General features: G+C 52.5%; 1 protein-coding gene across 1 annotated transcript; it reads left to right on the top strand.

Moving 5' to 3' along the window:
- MSTO1 (misato mitochondrial distribution and morphology regulator 1) lies at positions 1-17808 on the top strand. The gene is made up of 13 exons (XM_061570753.1): positions 1-426; positions 2653-2788; positions 4837-4903; positions 6534-6609; positions 7149-7209; positions 8081-8219; positions 8591-8846; positions 9561-9713; positions 10036-10167; positions 10832-11040; positions 11521-11622; positions 12212-12327; positions 13108-17808. The coding sequence occupies exons 1-13, from the start codon at positions 343-345 to the stop codon at positions 13344-13346; spliced, it is 1770 nt and encodes a 589-aa protein (XP_061426737.1). The 5' UTR covers positions 1-342; the 3' UTR covers positions 13347-17808.
- The last annotated feature ends 5884 nt before the right edge of the window (positions 17809-23692 follow it).

Below are 23692 nucleotides of genomic sequence, written 5' to 3' on the forward strand. Positions count from 1 at the left end.
GCAGCGGAGCACGTGGGCACGCGCACTCGCCGCTGTTGCCGCTTCCTCGTTGCCAGTAGCGGCTCAACCAGGAGTGGGCAACATCAACAACAACAACAGCAACAACAACAGCAGCAACAACAACAGTAGCAACAACAACAGCAGCAACAACAGCAGCAACAACAACAGCAGCGGCAACAGCAGCAACAACAACAGCAGCAGCGACAACAACAACAGCAGCAGCAACAACAGCAGCAGCAGCGGCAACAGCGACAACAACAGCAGCAACAACAACAGCAACAACAGCAACAACAACAGCAACAACAACAGCAGCAGCAACAACAGCAGCAGCGGCCTCTGGTCATGGCGAGCTCACGCGGGGAGGTGGTCACCCTGCAGTTGGGCCACTACGCAGGCTTTGTGGGCGCGCACTGGTGGAATGGCCAGGTATTTTGCACCGCGAGGCATCGTGACCACCACCACCCACTACGAGACATTGTGTCTATCCACTGCTGGATGCAGCCAGATGCAGCCCAGCGCGGTTGGCAAAGCACGGTGCGAAAGAAGTTCCACATTCAGTGTGTGTGTATAAATACACACGGCTAACATCAGTGTGTGTGTGTATGTATATATACACACAATGATTTTAGGCGTGTGTGTACGTATACACGCACACTGATGTGTATATAATCAGTGTGTATGTATATATCATACATAGACACTGATTTTAGCCGTATGTGTACGTATACACACACTGATGTGTGTATAATCAGTGTGTGTACGTATACACACACTGATGTATATATAATGTGTGTATATATAATATATACATACACACACACTGATTTTAGCCGTGGGCCCGCTATCGCACGGTGTCTGGGTGCGTGACGCAGCAGTCCTAACCGCAGCACCACCGCTCCCCTGCCTCGCTGCAGTTACTGTTGTTGACTCGTCATTGGTGACAGCAGCAGCAGTAGCAGCAGCATCATCACAATAAAGGTGGCTTCTTGGGGGGGTTAGATCGCGTAAATACATAAATGTGTCATTGCCTGTGGTGGGTTTTAACGACACATTTATATATTTACGCGATCTAACCCCCCAAAAAAACTATTAAGGATGATATTGGGTCGCGAAAGCCTGCCACGTTTCAAACTGAGCAGCAGCAACAGCGTTGAACTCAACACAACAATCCCTCCATTCATAATATAGTTTTTGGGTCATATCGCGTTATTTATAAATGTGTCGTAACCCTCCACCACCCGACACGGCCAAACAGTAAAACATGTTTACACTATTAGACCTCCTTTACCAGTGGCAAAATATAGTAGTAGGTTTTTACCCTTTAAACTGGTACAAAACTGACACCTTTATACAAGGCATCATGTTTGCAATAACCGCAACACAAGCAGTCAAAATGCAAACAAAAATAGACAAGCTTCAAATCTAGAAAAAATTAACAACTCTGATAATTATATTCTTAGGTTTTTTTTCACTCTACTCCCCTCCCACCTGATGACGGAGACTTGTGTTGCCTCCGAAACGTCGTGATCTTTATTTTATTTTTTATTAATTTTGATGTTTTACCTACGTGACTTTACCGAAAAAAAACCTAAGAATATGAATCCTTGCAGTCACGAAAGCTTCAAATCTAGAATTAACTCTGATAATGGTAATGATATGCACTGTCCTTGAAGTTGATTGGTCCACACCCAAGACAGCTTTCTTTAGAGCCTAGTCTCCATCTAGGAGAGTGCGTGGATGGGAGTAGAGTGAGATGAGAGGGGATAAGTAGGAGAGTGCGTGGAGGGGAGTAGAGTGAGATGATGGGGGGAGAGATAGGAGAGTGCGTGGAGGGGAGTAGAGTGAGATGAGAGGTAGGAGAGTGCGTGGAGGGGAGTAGAGTGAGATGAGAGGTAGGAGAGTGCGTGGAGGGGAGTAGAGTGAGATGAGAGGGGAGAGGTAGGAGAGTGCGTGGAGGGGAGTAGAGTGAGATGAGAGGGGAGAGGTAGGAGAGTACGTGGAGGAGAGTAGTGTGAGATGAGAGGGGAGAGGTAGGAGAGTGTCAGAGTGAGGTGTTCCCTCGTACGGGAGGGAGGTTGTGTGTGGGCGAGGATTGTGGCAGCGGCATTGTGGATCACCTGAAGTTTGGAGGTGAGGGATTGAAAGAGGTTGCTGAGGAAAGAGAGTTGAACTTCAGAATGTCTATTAAACTATTTTGTATTTTACCAGGTAAGGCCCACTGCGCTATACATCTCTTTTTAAGAGGCGCCCTATCCACAATTGATAGCTCAGCGAAGTGGCTTGTCACGTGGAAATTTATAACAGCCAAATACTTTAAATGCACGTTTTTAAATGTGGAGGGAAAAACCGGAGGAGCCGTAAAAAAATCCACGTGACCACAAGGAGAGAGACACCGCAATCTCCAAATATACAGCAGGCATCAGGGTTGGGATCGAATCCACGACCTCCTGCACACCGGGCTAGGGAGTTCACATCTCCTAGCCACCGTTGGGAGTTTGCTTCTGCCGAGTGTCACCCAGTCAGGGGCCGTTCCCTGTCGTGCGCCGCTAACGCAAGGCCTCTCTTCCTAACGCAAGGCCTCTCTTCCTAACACAAGGCCTCTCTTCCTAACGCAAGGCCTCTCTTACTAACGCAAGGCCTCTCTTCCTCCAGTCGGCCGCGTTCAACTCCGACCCTCGGCTGTCGATTGCCGCCCAGGAGGTGAACTCGGATGTTCTGTTCCGGGAGGGCGTCACGCTCCAGGGCGAGCCGACCTACACGCCCCGGCTCGTCCTCATGGACCTCAAAGGTAGCGCCACTCGCTCGGTTGCTCGCTCGTTCCGACGAGAGGGAGAGAAATGTAAACAGAGAGAGAGAGAGACATGGAGAGAGAAAGACGAGAGAGAGACGGACAGACGGAGAAAGAGAGGGACGGAGAGAGAGACTGGAGAGAGAGACACGGAAGGAGAGACGGAGATGCAGAGAGAGAGAGCCGGCGGGCAGAAACAGCCAGGCCGCCGGCACAAGGAGCAGCTGTCACACTGACAGCCGCGTGTCACTTTTGTCAGTCCACTGCTGGATGAATGCCTCCCCAACGCCATGTGGGTCACGGGGGTTGTTTGAAAGTGTAGGGGTAATCGTCACTCGCCACTCTGTGGGCTGGTAGCTTCCCCTTATTGTCAATAGGGGGTGTAAGCGCCATCACGCCAGGGCTCATGTCCATGGCCCAAAAAGGGGCCAACGATAAACTCGAGCAAACAGATCCTGGGACACATTCCCCGAGGCCTCGGGAGGGGGGAACCGGGGGATGATGTCACCTTCCAGAAAGTTCTTATAGGATCTCAAAAACAGGCTTAATCCTGGTGAGTGCTTGCTGGGGAGACTGCGTGCTAGGACCACGCATCGTAGGCCGAGGCTGCGTGATAGCCCAGAGGTCCAAGCGTTTCCCCCCCTTCTCCCCCCCCCCTCCGTTTGTGTGGAGTGAGTTTTCTCCAGTTGCCCCCAAAAAAGCCAAACTCTCATCCGTGAAGACTCGATTTGGCCGAATATCCCAATGCAGGAGCCTTCCTGCCGAAGAGCGTTGAGACTCGGCGAGAGCTGCGTGGATAAATAAAGCGCGCGTGATGATGATTAATGTTATTCATCGCGAACGGCGTGTTGTTACTGGCTTCAGTTCGCGAGGTCGTTATTCAACGCTGCTCGCGTCTATTCAATGTGCTTCCTCTTCAAGCATTCTGCCATGAAAGGCGGCAAACGCAATATTTTTGTAAGGTAACGCGTTCTCTAAAACGTGTTGAGGGTGAATTAACATGATAATTGTTTTTTTACCATTCTATCCGGCAACAAAACTGACATCTTTTTTACAAGAAGTCATGTTTGCATAGACCACGATACCTGCAGTCATAATGCAAACAAAAAACATAACTATGATAATGTGCACTGTCCTTTATTTTTTTGCCAGATAGAAGGGTAAAAAAACAATTATCATATTTTTTACTGGCAAATGAGGTTCCAGGGGTTGAATTCACATGTTGAGCTCGACACTGCGCCGGAGTGAATGAGATTGCCGGTGACTATCTCATTAATCAGACTTATTTATTTACGCTGGAGGAATCCGATGAGCTGCAAAGCTCTTTTTTCACATATGTCCGTTCGTGGCACGGGGTCAGGAGGTTACAGCGACAAACAATATAAAATCATGGTAGGAGTAAAAAGTATAGGAAAGGTAAGAAAATCGCTAAAATAACTAAAAATGTTTTTATCTTACCAGGTAAAGCCCACTGAGCTATTACCTTCTCTTTCAGAAGCGACCTGGCCACAATTGATAGCTCAACAAAGTGGCTATTGTGTGAATCAATAGAAGTATTTAATTATACTGGAGGAGGAATCCGATGAGCTTTAATGCTCTTTTCCACAAGTGTCCGGTAATCGCCACCACCACCAGACTTATTGAGACTTTTTATTTTTGGTTCTTTCTGTAAAGTCACGTAGAAGGGAAATACTAAAATAATATAAATATGAAGCAAAAAATTCTCACGACGTTTCGACTGCAACACAAGCAATCATCATCAGGTGAGAAATCCACAGCAAGAAATTTTTATTTTTTTTATTTTCTTGCTGTGGATTTCACATCTGATGATGATTGCTTGTGTTGCAGTCGAAACGTCGTGAGAATTTTTATTGTTTGAAATTTATATTATTTTATTATTTCCCTTCTACGTGCCTTTACCGAAAGAACCAAGAATATGAATCCCTGCAGTCACGAAAGCTTTAAATAAAAATGTATTGAGACTTTGATAATTAATTATAATTTATTACATCATTAAATGTTGTGTATGTGTTGTTGTTGTTGTCTAGGCAACTTAAGCTCCTTGAGGCAACAGGGCGTGCTGTACGAGCACCCAGAGCAAGACACCTCCACGTGGTGAGAGCAGCATTCTGTGTTTGGAGGCCACCTAAACTTCGACCGAAACGTTTATTTTTTATTTTGCCAGGTTAGAAGGCCCACTGAGCTATATCAGCTCTTTTTGAGAAGCATCCTGGCCGCAAATGATAGGTCAACGAAGTCGCTTATCGCGTGGAAATTTATAGCAGCCGAATACTCTTAGGTTTTTTTCGGTAAAGTCACGTAGGTAAAAATAAATAATACAAATAAAATAAATAATAATAGAAATAAAAAAAATAAATCACGACGTTTCGGAGGCAACACAAGTCTCCGTCATCAGGTGGGACCGTCACAGCTATATTTTCTGTAACCAGTGAGCTTCTAATTTTTATTTCTATTATTTTTATTATTTATTTTGACCTACGTGACTTTACCGAAAAAACCTAAGAGTATGAATCCTTGCAGTCACGAAAGCTTCAAATCTAGCAGCCAAATACTTTAAACGTGCGATGTTGATTCTAAATGTGAAGTCAACAACCCGGGGGACCCGGAGAAAAATCCACGTGACCGCAGAGAGAGAGACACGCAAAAACCCTAAATATACAGGTGTCGGGTTCGGGAGCGAACCCATAGCTGGCGCCAAACTGTGCCATGCGCCCTCCCGCATGGCCTTGTGGGAGCCTCGGTAGATCTTCCAACCTGAAGATGTACCGATAAAGTTATTTTATTTGAGGTATTTTTTCGATTAAGTAGTGTACATATACATAACATATGGACCCATTTCTCCAGTGTGCAATATTTTGTACAAAAGAAAAAAACTGATGACGTACACGGACGTCATCGGAATGGGAAGGGGTTAAAGAAAGTTTGATTGATTGAGCGGGCACCTTCCCTCCTTTGGCTGCCGTCATTTAGTCTCGACCACCGGCCCACTCGCTCTCCTTGACGGCCAGCGTGACCCCCTCTAACGTTGCTTGGTCTTCGATCCGTGAGGGTCGTCTCGCTGTCTCTCTCGGTGCACTTGCGAGCGCGCGCTTTCCCCCGCGCCTCGCCGCGTTTGCTGACAACGGAGAGCGAATGAATGATACAGTAAATTTAGCTGTGACGGTCCCACCTGAAGACGGAGACTTGTGTTGCCTCCGAAACGTCGTGATTTATTATTTTATTTCTATAATATTATTTATTTCTTGTTCTTTTTTTACCTTCGTGACTTTACCAAAAAAAACCTAAGAGTAGCGAATGAATGAGCGGCGACGCTCTCGGTCGCGTTTGTTATCGTTCACGCACGGAACTAACCCTCGTGGCACACGGAAGCAGCGTGTTCGAATCTGGGTTTCAGTCGCCCCCTGACTAAACCACGTTCCCGCTCGCAGCGAGTTTATGGTCTCGGCCCGGTCACCGATCGATGGCTAAACGCGTGAAGTTCGTTTTGTTTTTTAATTAAATTTGGCAAAATTCCTGCTCTGAAAAATGTAAACGTTTCAGTTTGATGGACGTGCGACGGATGCGCTTAGCACGGCGTAGAAAACACGCGTCGCGCGCCGTGGACACAGTTCGCGACGAAGTCACCTCAGAAGTAGCTCTACGAAGTCACCTTCCGGGAGTGAAGTTTTAACCGTCCTCAGGCCGTCTCGCTCGGACTGACGACTCTGCCGTGCGTCGCGTGCAGGAGCGGCAAGGTCTCGGTGCACCGGACGGATCCCGCAAGCAAGAACGCGTTCCTGCAGGACCTTGATGTCATCGAGGTACTCAACTATTTTATATTTTACCAGGCAAGGCCCACTGAGCTATGCGACCTGCCCACAAGCGATCGCCCAACAAAAGCGGCTTATCGTGGTGTGGAAATGCTCTGTAAACGCACGTCGATTATAAATGTGGAGGGAAAAAAACGGAAGACCCGGAGAAAAATCTAAGCGGCGCGAATCGTTATAAAAATCCACGTGTATGCATGTCTGGTGAACTTCTTTCGCACCGTACGTAGCCAACCGAGGCGAGTGCCTAGATCAGTCTGGCCGCCGCCAATCAGCGTCACCACTGGCACGGCATGCTTTAGCTTTTTTATTTTTTTTCACTTTATTTTTTTTACTTTACGGTTACTGAGCTGAGCGCAGCCCCAAAGGCCCCAAAACTTCCAAGCGACCAGCAGCAACCGGCGCCGTCGCAGCCGCGATTGGACTGGGTTCACGTGTTTCTAGAATCGAGCGACGTTACTCTAAGAACTTGGGATGCAAAAAGAATGAAATGAAACAACAAAACCAAACTCTGTGCTCGCTGTGCGACGCAGGAGGAGTGGGAGAAGCGGACGAGAACGAGCCGCTGTCCGGCGCCGAAACCGGAGACTAAAAGTACGTGACACCCTGTCTCTCTCTCTCTTTTTGCGTGATGCGCACGTACTCTCCCAGTGTGGTGATACACGTCTACGTGCGTGACACAGATAGTGTGTCCGTCTGCGGTAGGACGCATGTGCGTGATGTCCGTCTGAATATTTGTTACCGCCTATGCAGTATAGGATCTTGAAATTAATTTAATATCCCCCCCGACCTCCAAACTAAACTATTTTAAATCTGTAACTTATTTTTATTTTACCAGGTAAGGCCCAATGAGCTACGTAGATTTTTTTTCAGAAGCGACCTGGCCACAAACGAAGTGGCCTATTGTGTGGAAATTTACAGCAGCAGCCGATATACTCTAGACGCGTGATGATGTTGATTCTAAATGTGGAGGGAAAAACCGGAGGACCCGGAGAAAGATCCACCCGACCATGGGGAGAACACGCAAACTCCACATTTACAGGTGCCGGGGTCGGGGTCGAACCCACGAGCTCCTGGAAACCATTCCCCTCCCCCCCGTAAATCTTCACCCCCCCCCACCTTACGCATAGTACCCACTCGGTTGAGTCCAACTCCCCCACCCCCTCCCGTCGCGCCGAATTTGAACTTATTCAGAGTTTCTGATCCCCCCCCCCTCTACCGCCAATGTTGATCTGAGTATTGTAGCGTGCTCGCGTTTTGTCGCAATAAAAATAAATGTAATGTCCACAGCACGACGGAACGGCAAATGCGAATCAAAGATGCTTTTGGCGGGATTTTACATTTCTTAAAATGCCTATGTACATTCCGTTGTCACCTTACGTATTCGTGCAATACGTGCGCAAGCACGTGCATTAGCGTCTAACTCGTCCTTGACGGCGGCGGCGGCTGTTCCTCCGTTTCCCAGATGCCCCGGCGGTTAGCGCAGAGCCGCCCACGCAGAAGGTGTACCACCTGGAGGAGAGCGTCGAGGTCTGGTCCGACTTCCTGCGACTGCGTCTCCACCCGCGCTCTGTCTCGCTCATCAATGACCACACCAGCGACGGGTATGGGCGCACGTTCCTTGGCTCGTAGACAATTCCGCCGCTCGCAAACCGTTCTATGGCTGGAACACTAAACCTTGTTGAACTGGAAGCAGAATTGGACTCTATCCGTGCTAAATTGGAGGTGCGGGGGAAGTAAAACAAACTAAACAAAAAAAATCTGTTTGAAAGAAATGAGTTTTCAATCTAGATTTATTGTCTGAATGATCATATCTGTGTTTGGGTTAGACCACGTGATAGTTTTATGCCAATATTAGCGTCACTAACCCCTTCATCCAGCAGTGGATTGACCTTGGCTGAAGATGATGATAACGACGATCGAATTGTCGGCCTCTCGCCCCCCCCTCCCCCCCCACCGCGTGCCGTCCCTCCAGGGACGTGGACCGCTTCGACGTGTTCGGCCTGGGCGACTCGCTGCTGCTGCGCTCGCCCCCCGTGGCCGACGACCTGGAGGACCGGCTGCACTTTTTCACGGAGGAGTGCGACTCGCTGCAGGGCTTCCAGCTGCTGTGCGACCTCCACGACGGGTTCTCGGGGCTCGGAGCACGCGCCGTCGAGCGCCTGCGCGACGAGTACGGCTCCAAGAGCGTCCTCGTCTGGGGGCTCGTGCCGCCGGCCCCGCCCGCGCTGGTGAGCGAGCGGGGCGGCGCCCTCACCCCGCCACCGGGGCGGGGAAATAGAGAATTCTGGGATAATCCACAGTCGTACTGCTGGCTTCGCCCCAGGGGGGGTTAGGGCGCTGTGCAGAGGTCGCAATCGGGTACCCGATACCCGTACCCTACCCGATACCCGGCTACCCGTACCCGGCCGGGTACGGATACCTGTTTGCGACCCTGGTGCGGCCGGGTATGGGTACGGGTAGACCGTGAGTCACTGGTGAGTAACTGTTTGTCACTCATTTCCCAACGTCTTGTCTCTTCTCACAATTCAAGTTCCTAGAATCAACCCACCCGCGCCTGCAACATGGCTTCATCCCAGAGGTCGCAATCAGGTACCCGATACCCGTACCCTACCCGTACCCGGCCGGGTACGGGTAGGGTATGGGCACGGCCAGGTACGGGTACGAGTACCCGTTTGCGACCCTGGTGCGGCTGGGTACGGGTACGGGTAAGGAATCAAAACCCGTTTGCGACCTCTGGCGCTGTGGTTCCCAGTGTATGTACTTTTGTGGAACTTCTTTCGCACCGTACGTAGCCAACCGCGCTAAGCGGAGGGACAACAAAACTCAACGCAAAGAGCGGTTCTAAAGGGCGTGGGACCTCGGTGAATCGATCCCGGACATCACGGTCCCCCCCCCCCCTCGCTGTGCCCCCCTCTCGCTTTCCCCTCGCGCCCGCCGGGCAGACCCCGCTGAGGAGCGTCTACCGGCTGGTGAACTACGCGCTGGGCATGGCTCGCCTCGCGGACACCGCCTCCGTGCTGCTCCCGCTGTCCGTGAGCTCGGTGCTGAGCCGTCGGCCTTCGCCGCCCGTCGTCTTCCCCAACCTGCACTACAACGTGAGCCTCGGGGTCCCTGCGGCCGTCGTTCCGCTGTGGGGCGGCGTTTAACGCGCCGCCCCGCACGGGGCGGGCCGACGTCGGTGACAAATTATCCGAACCGATCCCGGGCCTTCCCGAAGTTGACGCGGCCCGAAATGAGCGCCTGGTGCCGTGCGTAGACACCAGCACTGGGGAGACAAAGGCGGCCGGGCGTGGCGTTGGCCACGCCACCATCTCGTGCGCCGTGCCGGCCTTCACTGGTGCTACTCTTTCACGGTACTTTCCCCAACGGTGAAAGGCTCTAAACGGGGGGGGGGGTACCTTTGTCTTTGTCCGGCAGGCGGAGCTGCACTACCACAGCAGCGCGGTGCTGGCGGCGGCGGTGGGCACGAGCAGCCTGCCCTACCGCACGCACTCTCGCCTCGCGTCGCTCTCCGAGTTCGCCGACTCGCTCAGCGGCGGCGGCCGCAAGGCAGGAGGAGCACCCCCCAACCCCCCCTCCCCTCAACCCCTCTCCCCCCAACCCCCCCTCCCGCCAATCCCCCTCCCCCCAACCCCCCCTCCCGCCAACTCCACCTCCCCCCAACTCCTCCCCCAACCCCCCCTACCCCAACCCCCCCTACCCCCCCGACCCCCCCTCCCCCCAACCACCTTCCAACCCCCCTTCACCCCCCAACCTCCCCTGCCCCCCAACCTCCCTCCCCCCAACCCCCCCTCCCGCCAATCCCCCTCCCCCCCCCACACGGCACCCCCACCCCCACAACGCTGCCCGTCCCTAACCGGGCCCACAGCGCTTGACCCGTCCGTAGCAGGCCTACGCGGCAGCAGATGCCCACCACACCAACTCGCCATAACCGCGTCGCCACACCGCAGCCACCACACCGCCTCACCACAACGTCCCACCACACCATCTCGCGACACCGCCTCTCCACGCCGCTCCACCGCACCGCTTCACCATAATTGGCCCGCCACGCAACATCGCCACACCGCTCCCAGCACACCTGTCCCACCACACCTGTCCCACCACACCTGTCCCCGCCCGCACCCGCACCTGCACCTGCCACGGCTACTCGACGCGGCATCCGCGTCTCTCGAGGCCGCCGCTAACGGGGAGCGCGCGGTGCCGGCGTGCGCAGGTGGCGATGACGTCGCTGGCGCTGCCGTTCCCGCTGCACGCCGACGGGACCCTCCCCGACGCCCTGCGGGCGCTGGGCGCCGCTCCGCCCTGGCGCTCGCTCACGCCGGGCACGGCGCCGCCGGCGGCCTCGGCCTCGGGGCCCGCGCCGTGCTGCTTCGGCCAGTCCGTGGTGCTGCGTGGGGTGCCCGCCGAGCGGCACACCGCCGGGTAGGAGGAGCGGCGCACGGAACCTGCGTGTGCCGCGTGTGCTGCGCGTGTGCTGTGTGTGTGCTGTGTGTGCTGTGCGTGTGCTGCGTGTGCTGTGTGTGTTCTGCGCGTGTGCTGTGCGTGTGCTGTGTGTGCTGTGCGTGTGCTGTGTGTGCTGTGCGTGTGCTGCGTGTGCTGTGTGTGTGCTGTGCGTGTGCTGCGCTGTGCCACGTTTGCCACGTGTGCCGCGTGTGCTACGTGGGTCCTGGGTTTAGCCATGAGTTTCTGACTTTAGCAGTAGGTCTCGCTGTGCATGGATGTACCTATGCTTGGCTCTGTGTGACTGGATCGCTGCTGTGCATGGGTCCGCTTTTTCATTTATCCGAGTTTGCCTGCGTCTGGGTTGAACTGCGCATGCCCGTACGTGGCCGGGCCTGTCTGTACGCGCCGGCAGCCGCACGACGTGCGTACCGATCGCGCCGACGCTTCTCTTCCCGGCAGCTCGCAGCGAGGGAGCACGAAGGACTCGCCGCTGTACAGGTGCTCGACGGGGCAAGATGTGATGTCCGCGTACCTGCACGGGCTGTACCCCCACGCGCCCAGGTAACGCCGCCACCCCCTCGGCTCCACTGCCCCCGGCACCTGAGTTGGCGAGTCTAAACTAAACTAATTTTTTTTTCTAGTAAGGCTCACTGAGCTCTTTTTCGCCGCAGATCAGAGGTCGCATACAGGTTTTGATTCCTTACCCGTACCCGGCCGCACCAGGGTCGCAAATGGGTACCCGTACCCGGCTGGGTACGGGTACCCGTTCCCTACCCGTACCCTACCCGAAATGAGTGACAAACGGTTACTCACCAGTGACTCACGGCCTACCCGTACCCGTACCCGGCCGCATCAGGGTCGCAAACGGCTACCCGTACCCGGCCGGGTACGGGTAGGGTACGGGTATCGGATACCCGGTTGCGACCTCTGCTTATTACGTGGACATTTATAGCGGCCCCATACTCTAAACGCAGGTTGATTCTCAATGCGGAGGGGAAAAACCTGGAAGAACCGGGGAAAAAAAATCTACGGGATCGAAGCCACGACCTTCCTGTGTATACCAGGCGAGGTAGTTAACGTCTCGCCACCCTGTGCGCCCGGTCCTGATAATCGCGGCTGATCAATGGAACGACGCCGGTTCTCTACCCAGCGCTGTGCAGCTGCTGCAGGCTCCGATGAGCGCCGCCGCTCCGTTCCCCGACATCTTCGCTCCGACTGTGGACAGGAGCGGCTACCTCACCGACACGAGGAGGAAGAAGGAGGAAGGTGAGCGGGCGAGGGGACGAGTGGACAGGCACAGCACAGGCGTGCGTGCGTGCGTGCGTGCGCGTGTGAAGTGCGGTATTGCAGCTCTTAACTTACGAGCCCGGCGACCCGAGTTCGATTCCTGGCCACGGCCGACATTGGTGGCGAATATCTGAGCCGGTCATGGGCCTCCCCTAGGTCCACTAAAATGAGCAGGAATCGAACTCGGGTCGCCGGGTTCGTAGCGCACCGCGCTAATCACTGCACCACTGCTCCACACGAAAAAAAACGACACACGCAAGCGCACACACAAAGGCGGCCCAGGTGTGGTTCTGGCCACCCACCCCCTCGTGTGTCATGCTATTCGCTAACAGAACTTGCCCCAACAGCCTGCTAAGGCTAGGCGAGGGATCCTTGTCTTTGTGTAAAGTGTTTACGAATAGCACTTGCCCCAACAGGCTGTGTTGGCCTTATGGGAGGGGGGGGATCTTTGGCTTTGTGTGTAGGGTAGGGTGAACCGGTGGCGAAGTGTTTAGAGCACCGCGCTACGAACCCGGCGGCCCAACTTCTGTTCCCGGCCACGACCAACATCAGCGGTGATCATCTGAACCAATCCCAGGCCTCGCCGAGGTTAACTCGAAATGTGTACCGGGTACACAGTGTAAACATCGGCACCGGGGAGACAAAGGCAGCCGGAACGTGGCGCAGGCCACACCGCCCCCTGCATTCGCCACGCTGATCTGAATAGACGCTCGCTAACGCCGCTCCTCCCTCCCTGCCTCCCTCGCTGCCCGTACCCAGCCGTGGCGAGCTACCCCGTGCTCACCGCCACGCAGTCCGGGACGGCGCTGCGCACGTCGCTGCTGGCGCTGTGCCGGGAGTTGTCCCTCGTGGACGAGCGCCGCCTGCCGGGGCTGCTGGCGGCCGGCACGGAGCCCGGCGAGCTGCCCGAGGCGCTGCACGTCCTGCGATCGCTCGCCGACGCCTTCCACTCGGGGTGCGGCCACGAGCAGAACAGCAGCGACGACGACGACAGTTGAGGACAATGGAGGCGGCGGCGGCGGCGGGCGGCGCCGATTCGTTCGTCCGGTGGAATTCCTCTCATCCGCTGTGCACTTAACCGTGGTTTTGGCGGGTGGTGGGGGGGGGGGATAGAGGACTCTGGGCAGAGGTCGCAATCGGGTACCCGATACCCGTACCCTACACGATACCCGGCTCCCCGTACCCGGCTGGGTACGGGTACCCGTTTTCAACCCTGGTGCGGCCGGGTACGGGTAGGCCGTGAGTCCCTGGTGAGTAACCGTTTGTCACTCATTTCCCAACGTCTTGTCTCTTCTCACAATTCAAGTTCCTAGAATCAACCCACCCGCGCCTGCAACATGGCTTCATCGCAGAGGTCGCAATCGGGTACCCGATACCCGTACCCTACACGATACCCGGCTACCCGTACCCGGCCGGGTATCGGGTAGGGTACGGGTAAGGTACGGGTACCAATTTGCGACCCTGGTGCGGCCAGGTACGGGTAAGGAATCAAAACCCGTTTGCGACCTCTGACTCTGGGTCTCTATCCGCCGGCGCGCGTTGTGTCTCCTGCGAGGCAGGCGATGTCAACGTTTATGCAGGGAAGCCTGACTGAATGCGGCGCAGAATCGTTTGTTTGCTTGGATACATACTCGTATCTGTCATAGAAACGTTGGAATTGCCACCAATGTCTCTGGACAATTATGGTTCACGACCGCTTAATCTATTATTGTCAATAATAGAGGTTTTTGGGTTAGAGCGCGTAAATATATCAATGTGTCGTTAAACCCGTCACCACCCGACACGGCCAACTAGTAAGGGTTGTCACGTAAACAGAACGTGCCAATTCGTCACCAGTACAGCACTAACCGGTGTGTTGGAGAGCCAAGCCACAACGTTTATAATCTGAGTACGACTTTTCGCCAGTAATTACAACTAGCTTCATCAGGCGCCAGCCAGATTTGTGGAGAAGTCTAACTGTTTCGTTCCTTATATCGAGGCGTAGATGTGTTGACCACCCTTCTGCGCTCTTGCGCAACCAGAGGAATTCTGGTTCTCCCCAAGAAGCCTCACCCCAACTACCCCCGCCCACCCCTATCCTGGCCCCGCCCACTTCTTCCCTGGCCCCGCCCACTCTCACCCTGGCCCCACCCATTATTACCCTAGCCCCGCCCACTTCTTCCCTGGTTCCGCCCACTTCCCTGGCCCCGCTCACTTCTTCCTTGGCCCCGCCCACTTCTTCCCTGGCCCCACCCACTCCTACCCTTGCCCCGCCCACTTCCCTGGCCCCGCCCACTCCTGCCCTAGCCCCGCCCACTTCTTCCCTGGCCCCGCCCACTCTTACCCTAGCCCCGCCCACTCTTACCCTAGCCCCGCTCACTCTTACCCTGGCCCCGCCCACTCCTGCCCTAGCCCCGCCCACTTCTTCCCTGGCCCCGCCCACTCTTACCCTAGCCCCGCCCACTCCTACTCTAGCCTCGCCCACCCCTAACTTGCCCCCCCCCCATCCCCAGCTCCGACTGCTCACACTCCCCTCCCAACCCCCTCCCTCCACAACCCCCACCACCCCCCAAACAAGCCTGAACCCGTGCCCTGAGTAAGGGGTGTGGCCTAAACAGGAGGCGGGGCCTGAATGAGAATGGGCGGGACCTATAGAGGTTGATCTTTCCCAGGTGAATCAAGGTGATAAAAGCCCGGAATCAAATATGCGCAGCTCGAACCTTTAGTGCTGCAGATGTGCCCAGAGGCCAACTCCAGTGGATTTAATCTGACTAAGTGGGTGCAGTGATAGAATGCCTGGCTCACGATAGGAAGGATGTGGGTTTGAATCCGGTTGCTGGGTCAGTTCAGCCCAATATCGCTCCACAGACCATAAAGTGAGTACTCTACCACATTGGGGTGAGTCAGCAGTGGTTGTCCAATGTCCCTTTACTGGCACCCGTCACAATAATGTGGAATTTCAACCACAGCATCATTTGTGTACTATCTCGTTTACATTGGCAATGTCGGTTGCATCTTCTGTCTCGTTTGTTCCATAAACCTCGATGTACGCGAGCAATATAATTTAAAAAGATACATTGTTTTGTTCTATTTATATCAATTATGGATAGGTAGCTCATTCTTGCGTGCGTATCGGGAGCAAAAATAATCGGTCTTGAGTCGACGAATCGATGCGTGGCGTTAAATACCCACCAGTTGGTGGCAGCCCAAGATGGCAGCCGATGGTCACATGACCGTGTAAAAGACGATATATTATAGGTCTCGGCGTTTTGCGCACCAACCCCAGGTCAGGCACTTTGGTTCCCCGCGTGGCGGCAGAGGTGTGAAGGTGAATGTTTGAACACGATTGTGTTGGCACGGTTGTCCTTTAAAACGGGGCTCTACGTCACGCGGGACACGCGCACACACGTACACAAGGTGGCGTGTGTGGAGGTGGTGGCAGTGGTGGTGATGCTGGGGGTGGTGGTGGTGGGGATGGTGTAGATGTGTTGACCACCCTTCTGCGCTCTTGCGCAACCAGAGGAATTCTGGTTCTCCCCAAGAAGCCTCACCCCAACTACCCCCGCCCACCCCTATCCTGGCCCCGCCCACTTCTTCCCTGGCCCCGCCCACTCTCACCCTGGCCCCACCCATTATTACCCTAGCCCCGCCCACTTCTTCCCTGGTTCCGCCCACTTCCCTGGCCCCGCTCACTTCTTCCTTGGCCCCGCCCACTTCTTCCCTGGCCCCACCCACTCCTACCCTTGCCCCGCCCACTTCCCTGGCCCCGCCCACTCCTGCCCTAGCCCCGCCCACTTCTTCCCTGGCCCCGCCCACTCTTACCCTAGCCCCGCCCACTCTTACCCTAGCCCCGCTCACTCTTACCCTAGCCCCGCCCACTCCTGCCCTAGCCCCTCCCACTTCTTCCCTGGCCCCGCCCACTCTTACCCTAGCCCCGCCCACTCCTACTCTAGCCTCGCCCACCCCTAACTTGCCCCCCCCCCATCCCCAGCTCCGACTGCTCACACTCCCCTCCCAACCCCCTCCCTCCACAACCCCCACCACCCCCCAAACAAGCCTGAACCCGTGCCCTGAGTAAGGGGTGTGGCCTAAACAGGAGGCGGGGCCTGAATGAGAATGGGCGGGACCTATAGAGGTTGATCTTTCCCAGGTGAATCAAGGTGATAAAAGCCCGGAATCAAATATGCGCAGCACGAACCTTTAGTGCTGCAGATGTGCCCAGAGGCCAACTCCAGTGGATTTAATCTGACTAAGTGGGTGCAGTGATAGAATGCCTGGCTCACGATAGGAAGGATGTGGGTTTGAATCCGGTTGCTGGGTCAGTTCAGCCCAATATCGCTCCACAGACCATAAAGTGAGTACTCTACCACATTGGGGTGAGTCAGCAGTGGTTGTCCAATGTCCCTTTACTGGCACCCGTCACAATAATGTGGAATTTCAACCACAGCATCATTTGTGTACTATCTCGTTTACATTGGCAATGTCGGTTGCATCTTCTGTCTCGTTTGTTCCATAAACCTCGATGTACGCGAGCAATATAATTTAAAAAGATACATTGTTTTGTTCTATTTATATCAATTATGGATAGGTAGCTCATTCTTGCGTGCGTATCGGGAGCAAAAATAATCGGTCTTGAGTCGACGAATCGATGCGTGGCGTTAAATACCCACCAGTTGGTGGCAGCCCAAGATGGCAGCCGATGGTCACATGACCGTGTAAAAGACGATATATTATAGGTCTCGGCGTTTTGCGCACCAACCCCAGGTCAGGCACTTTGGTTCCCCGCGTGGCGGCAGAGGTGTGAAGGTGAATGTTTGAACACGATTGTGTTGGCACGGTTGTCCTTTAAAACGGGGCTCTACGTCACGCGGGACACGCGCACACACGTACACAAGGTGGCGTGTGTGGAGGTGGTGGCAGTGGTGGTGATGCTGGGGGTGGTGGTGGTGGGGATGGTGGTGATGACTGGATGGTGGTCGTGGTGGTGGCGGTGATGGCGATGGTCGTGGTGGTGGTGGTGATGCCAGGGGTGATTGTGGTGGGGATGGTGGTGATGGTGGTGATGGCAGTGATGGTGATGGCAGTGATGGTGATGGCAGTGACGGTGGTGGTGGGGTTGGTGGTGATGGTAGTGATGGTGATGGCAGTGATGGTGGTGGCAGTGATGGTGTTGATGGCAGTGATGGTGGGGATGGTGGTGATGGCAGTGATGATGATGATGATGGCGGTGATGATGGTGGTCATGGTGGTGGTGGCGACGTGGCACACCAGGCTGAACAGCCGAGAGTCCTTCACGTTCCGGCTCTGAATCGTCGATCCGTGGAACATCGCGGGAACATTTCAAGAACAAAAAAGTGTTTTATTCAAAGCCAGTTTTGCACGTATACTGTATATTTACTGTATGTTTACTTCACAACGCATCAATGTCCCTGCTTTTTGCTGTGTGTTAACCCGGAGTAATAAAGTTTTTATTGCAGTGAACATGCTTGCCTGCTGCGTCTTTCGGGACGTTGCTGGGAATGATGTTGGAGCGCTGACTGCAGCCGCCCTCTTCTGAATTCGAATCTTAGTTTTTCCTGGAGAAATCCGATGAACTTGAGGCTTTTTTTTATACATGTCCAGTACAATACGAGGTTCGGACGACAGGTTCGCGGGATTAATTAATTACATCCTCCCTAGAAGTTCGGGTGTGAATAGCCCATGTGCCCCAATTGCTAAATGGCCCCGTAATTTCTGGAAGCCGTCCTGGAAATATTCGGCTTGAAAGTCTTCGAAGTTGCCTCGTCACAATTTGCTGCTGTACGGACAGCTGCAGTGGGAACCGTTCTTCTGGATCTGGGTGAGATTCTAGGATGGGTGGCAGCTACAACTGCAGCAGCAGCAATTTCTCTGCAGCAGCAGCAAAATTCGAACGGGGATTGCGACAACAACCGCGTTTTTCTGGATCTGGGTGAGACTCTAGGATGGGTGACACCACCAGCATCGAGATAACACGGAGGGGATCGGGGCAGCAGCGGCAGTGGCAGCAAAGCGACGACGAGGGTGGATGATGACGATGACGATGATGATTTAACACGAAGCAGGCTTTCGCGACCAATATCCATAATACAGGGTTTTTTTTGGGTTAGATCGCGTAAATATATAAATGTGTCGTTAATCCCGCCACCACCCGACACAGCCAATTAGTAATGTTTGTCACGTAAACAGAACATGTCTCATTTATATTTACGCGATCCAACCACGAAAAAAATCTATATTATGGATGATGATGATGTGGGTTGCGTGGCACTGTCTCTTAATTACAGCGACACAAAAGATCACACGGCCGCGCGCTAACGAAGGGCGCTCGCCCCCGCGACGCAGGGTCGGTAAACACGGGCGTCCCGACGACGAGTCTCCTCCGCACAGGGGCCCCCGTGGGCATTCGCAAATTAAATGTCTCGCGGACGAGCGAATGAGCGTAACCAGCGGATGGATGTTTTACGTTTCTCAAGCCTTCGCCGTCAAAGCAACGAGCGATCGTCAGTCAACGCAGCAATGATAATCACGCGAGCTCTGGGGGCCATATACACAGCAGCTTGGAACAGACCGCGCGTTATAATCATGATAAAGAAAACAATTACGATGATCATTTACAGCCGTTGGCTACTGTTGGATGAAAGGTCTTCTTCTTCGCACGCCGTGGTCGGTCGTGGGAGATTGTTTAACCATACTTCACCATGAGAATCGGGTTTCCCCTTTTTTCTTGCAACAAAACAGCTGTGTTAAGATGTTTAAACACCAAACTGCAACCTTTTACAAGGAATCATGTCTGCATTAACCACTGATTGTGATCAGGATGCAAACAAAAAAAACATACTCTGATAATATATTGCATTGTCCTTGAAACTGATTGGTCCACACCAGAGACCGCTTTCTTTCGAGCCTCTGGTCTAACACCGTTTGAGACGAGGCTCAAAAGAAAGCTGTCTCTGGTGTGGACCAATCAATTTCAAGGACGAATGTATATATTATCAGTATGTTTTTTTTGCATTCTGACCACAAGTATCTGTGGTTAATGCAGACATGATTCCCTGTAAAAGGTTTCAGTTTGGTGTTTAACATCTTGACACAGCTGTTTTGTTGCCAGAATAAAGGGGAGAACCTATTCTCATAGTTTGCTACTGACAAAGGAGGTCCCATAACATACTTCACTATGCCGGTCATTGCGAGTTATGTTTATGGTGGGGTGGGGATGATTACTTGGTTCGGATATTATTCACCGCTGACGTTATCCCTGGCCCGATATTCTGAAATTTAACTCAGACTGGCTGGGTTAGTATTATCAGTGCGCTAACCGCTGTCCCACCGCTCCCTCCCGTAAGATGTTAATTGTATTTTACTCTACAATACACCTTGCAGAATCCGATCTCAGAGTTCAAACAACAATTCAAGACTCGATTATTAATGGTCTCGTTTGCGTGGGATAATTAGTGCTATCGCTCGTTCAATCGGGTTCAATGTACACACGCATTATAATATGCGTGGGATGTCATTATAATTGGCATATCATTAAAATCAAATTAGCATATTATTTTATTATTTCCCTTCTACGTGACTTTACCGAAAGAACCAAGACGATGAATCCCTGCAGTCACGAAAGCTTTAAATCGAAAGATACGTATGGGTTGTTTTCTATTGATGATAATGAAATGTATAACACCCAGGAAAGCCTCATTGATTCTCAAGACTGCTTCAGCAGGCTCCTATTGTCTGATGCTTTGACCAATCCCATTAACGAGCTTTTTGGCATGCGGGAGGACACTGGACCGAAACGAGCTGTGGACCAAAACCCCAATTGCTGCACCGCCAATCTCCTGCACTGCTGCTGGTGGTTACCCATCTGTAATGATTGTGGTATCATTACATTACCCATCCAAGCACCAACCAGCTTCAACCCTCCCTCACTCCAGAGATCCTTCAGGCGTGCACATCGTGTAGCCACCACGTGCCGACTTTGAAACAAAGGTCTGATGAACACGCTATATCCCCAACATAAAAGAAATATATAAAACATTCCGTGCGATATTCTGTGAGTATTCAGAATAGCAATGCTACACCGGGTTAATTGTGGGTCACCTGCTGGCTGTGTGGAGGGGGCTTAGTCTTGTGTTCCATAGTCAAGTGTTTTTTTCCTTTCAATAAACCTAACCTTGTACCCCACCGCCCGGCACAGCCATTGCCGGAAGGGTTTGTTTAAATGGGTAAACAACATTTCCCGTGCTGTTGTTAAATATAATCATGGGGTGTTGACACACGTTCGCTAAACATTGCCGGCAAGACGAAGGGGGCCGGGTGGCTCAGAGGTCAGAAGGTCGGAACGCTGAGTCGAGTTCAGATGAAGGTAAGCCGTCTATGATTACACTGGCTAGATTCCCTTGACGACTCTGTATATCGCATGAGACTAAAGCAAATGCAGGCCGTTAGGACAAAGTGATTTTGCGAGGACCGATTTCGGGACAGCACAGAAAGTGTCGCTCGTTGTTGTTTTCGACCGGACCACAACAAAAACAAACATCAGATCAAATTCGATTCCGCATTTAATTTGCGTTCCAATATCGGTTTGACTGTCACGTGACGCACATCACGCTCGTATTTCAGAGCGAGTGGGAAAGTGCCGCCCCCCCCCGACTGTGCGGACCTGAAAGCCCTTAAAGGAGATCTCAGAGGTAACTCTGTGATAGCCATTTCCGTGGGCCGTTTTCTTAAACGAAGGGGTTGCCGTGTCCTGCGAGAGATGCGAAAGGGCTCTCCCCGTCTTGTGATGCGATTCCAAGAGCGCAATCGACATTAGATTGGGGGGGGGGGGAAATGGATCAAATTTTTTTAAAAATCCTTTATATTAAGTTCTCTTGCTTGCTTAGGACCGTGCAAATCTTTCGGTCGTTTTTTAACCCACTTCCCGTGATCCAATCGAGCTGACATTTTGCACACACACTCGTTGTGCGTGACAATGCATTTTCGTGAGAAAAAAATTCCAAAATTTTACACTGTTTAGGGAAATTTGTTTACATATTTCATTACCAATTGTTTAATGCTGCCAGACAATTAGCTGACCCATAGGTGGCAGCCATCTCAAGCCAGAGGACGAGAGGACTCTAGCCGCCCGATGCCACGCATATAAAGGATTTATAGTGAAAAACTTTGTTTTTACGGGTTTACTTGTTTAATATTATCTCCAACGCACGATGCACCCGCGGGCCAAAAGATCTAAGGTGGGAGACGTTCTGGGACGAACTGAATGTACGGAGAATAACAATAATATGCCTGGTTGGCAATTGAAATGTTGAACCAACAGCCAATTTGCGTCTCATGCGGCACACATAATTCTCGGAATGTCATGGATAAGTTTCAATAATTGTATTTTGTGCGGAGTGGTTTGCACGCAACGCACTGCGATGTGAACCGCGTGACCCGAGTTCAATTCCCAGTCACGGCCACCATCAGTGGCGATCAATACCGAGTTCTGACACTCCCTTCATCAGCGTGGTGAAGTATGGTCAAACAACCCCCATGACTGACACTGCCGTGGGGAGACCTTCATCCAGCAGTAGATTAACACAGCGGCTGTACATTATTATAATATTCATTAATCAACGTTTTTGGGTTTAGATCGCGTTATTTATAAATGTGTCGTAACCCTCCACCACCCGACACGGCCAATCAGTAAAAAAGTGTCACGTTGACAAAAGACAAATAGTTCACTGCTTTAGCCCACCGGTGTGTTGAAGCATGAAAACCACAACATTTACAATTTGAGTACGACATTTCGCTGGTAATTGCATCCAGCATCATCGGGCAATTACTCAAATTGTAAATGTTGTGGTTTCATGCTTCAACACACCGGTGGGCTAAAGCAGTGAACTATTTGTCTTTTGTCAACGTGACACTTTTTTGCTGATTGGCCGTGTCGGGTGGTGGAGGGTTACGACACATTTATAAATAACGCAATCTAAACCCAAAAACGTTGATTATGAATAATATTGGTCGCGAAAGCCTGCTATGTGTTAAACATTATTATAATAATTATTATATTCTGTGCATCGCATTAATATCATATTTTCAGACTGTTTTGACATTCTGAATGTACGCGATGATTCGCCTACCCAGCGATTTTATGGATCGCCGCAATTCAGTATCGTGATTCGATTCAAGAATCAATTGGTTTTTTTTCTTTACATTGTGGTAAATGTAGCGGCCACAAGTGGCTGCAGGGATCACGTGAACCAATTACAGACATCAACGAATATATTAAAAAAAAACATCGATTCGGACGTGTTTAGATGCATGTAATTATGAGCTTAAGAATCAATATTTAACCACCTCTAGCAAAAGTATCATTTGAAGACAATTTTAACCTGTACTCGAGCCTGCCAACGTATTGGTGATCCGGGCCAACATTACCTGTCAGGAGTTATTTCAGCAAGAAAAACCTGGGCCAGTTTCAATCTTCTGGGTCTCATCAGCAGATGTCGAGCTTGTTGAAACAGGCTTTGTTGAAACAAGCCCGACTCTCAGACTTTCTCTGTTTAAACAAATGCAGCCGCACAATATTGCAATGGAAAGCCATATCCTGTACTTGTAGGGCGATAGACTATAACATATTTAATCTGAACGTGGAGAGAGAGGACAGAGTTGTCCTTGCATTTGCTTTAACACGCAATGCTTCCCACCCGCGCCTGTAATGAGTGTGCATCCGAGCCCACGTTTACATTTGAAATCGTCGTTGACAAAGAAAACACCGCGCAAGCTACGGTAGTTTAGTGTCAATAGAACGCCTCTTCACTCACTCGAACTGATCGATTATTGCGAATCAATAAGCAGCCATCGCAGCGGCAGTTGTTACAATAAAACCACGTTCTTCATTGCACGTTGACTGCTCACGCCAGATGCTGGGATGACACTCTCGGGGCAGATGTCCTTTGTGCTGGAGCAGCGGAAAGCCCAACGCGGTTGTCGATGAGATGCGGTGGTGGAAATTGGTGGTGGTGGCGGCATCAACGCCTTTGGCCACGATGACTTATTCGACGTCCACCGACGCGGCATCCACGTTCACGCGTCACCGGTGGCGGAGCGCGACGCCTTCAACGAGTCCGGTGACCGGGAGAGCCTCAGCCCGGGGATGTGCCTGCGGATAATTCCCCGTAGGTGGATCTTCCCAGCGCCTTTCTTAGCCCCGGACCCCGCCACTTGGGGGCCTCCGTCTGGCCGGGACACGGTGATTAGTGGCACGGAGCCGGCGCCACCGGCAGAGGCGGTGTCGGCGTGCAGCACCTCGCACGACATCGCGCGCACGCTCAGCAACGACGCCGGCTCCTCTCGGAGG

Source organism: Lethenteron reissneri, chromosome 46 (genome assembly GCF_015708825.2).
Source record: "Lethenteron reissneri isolate LAM-NWPU_2019-01 chromosome 46, ASM1570882v1, whole genome shotgun sequence".
NCBI classification, from domain to species: Eukaryota; Metazoa; Chordata; class Hyperoartia; order Petromyzontiformes; family Petromyzontidae; genus Lethenteron; species Lethenteron reissneri.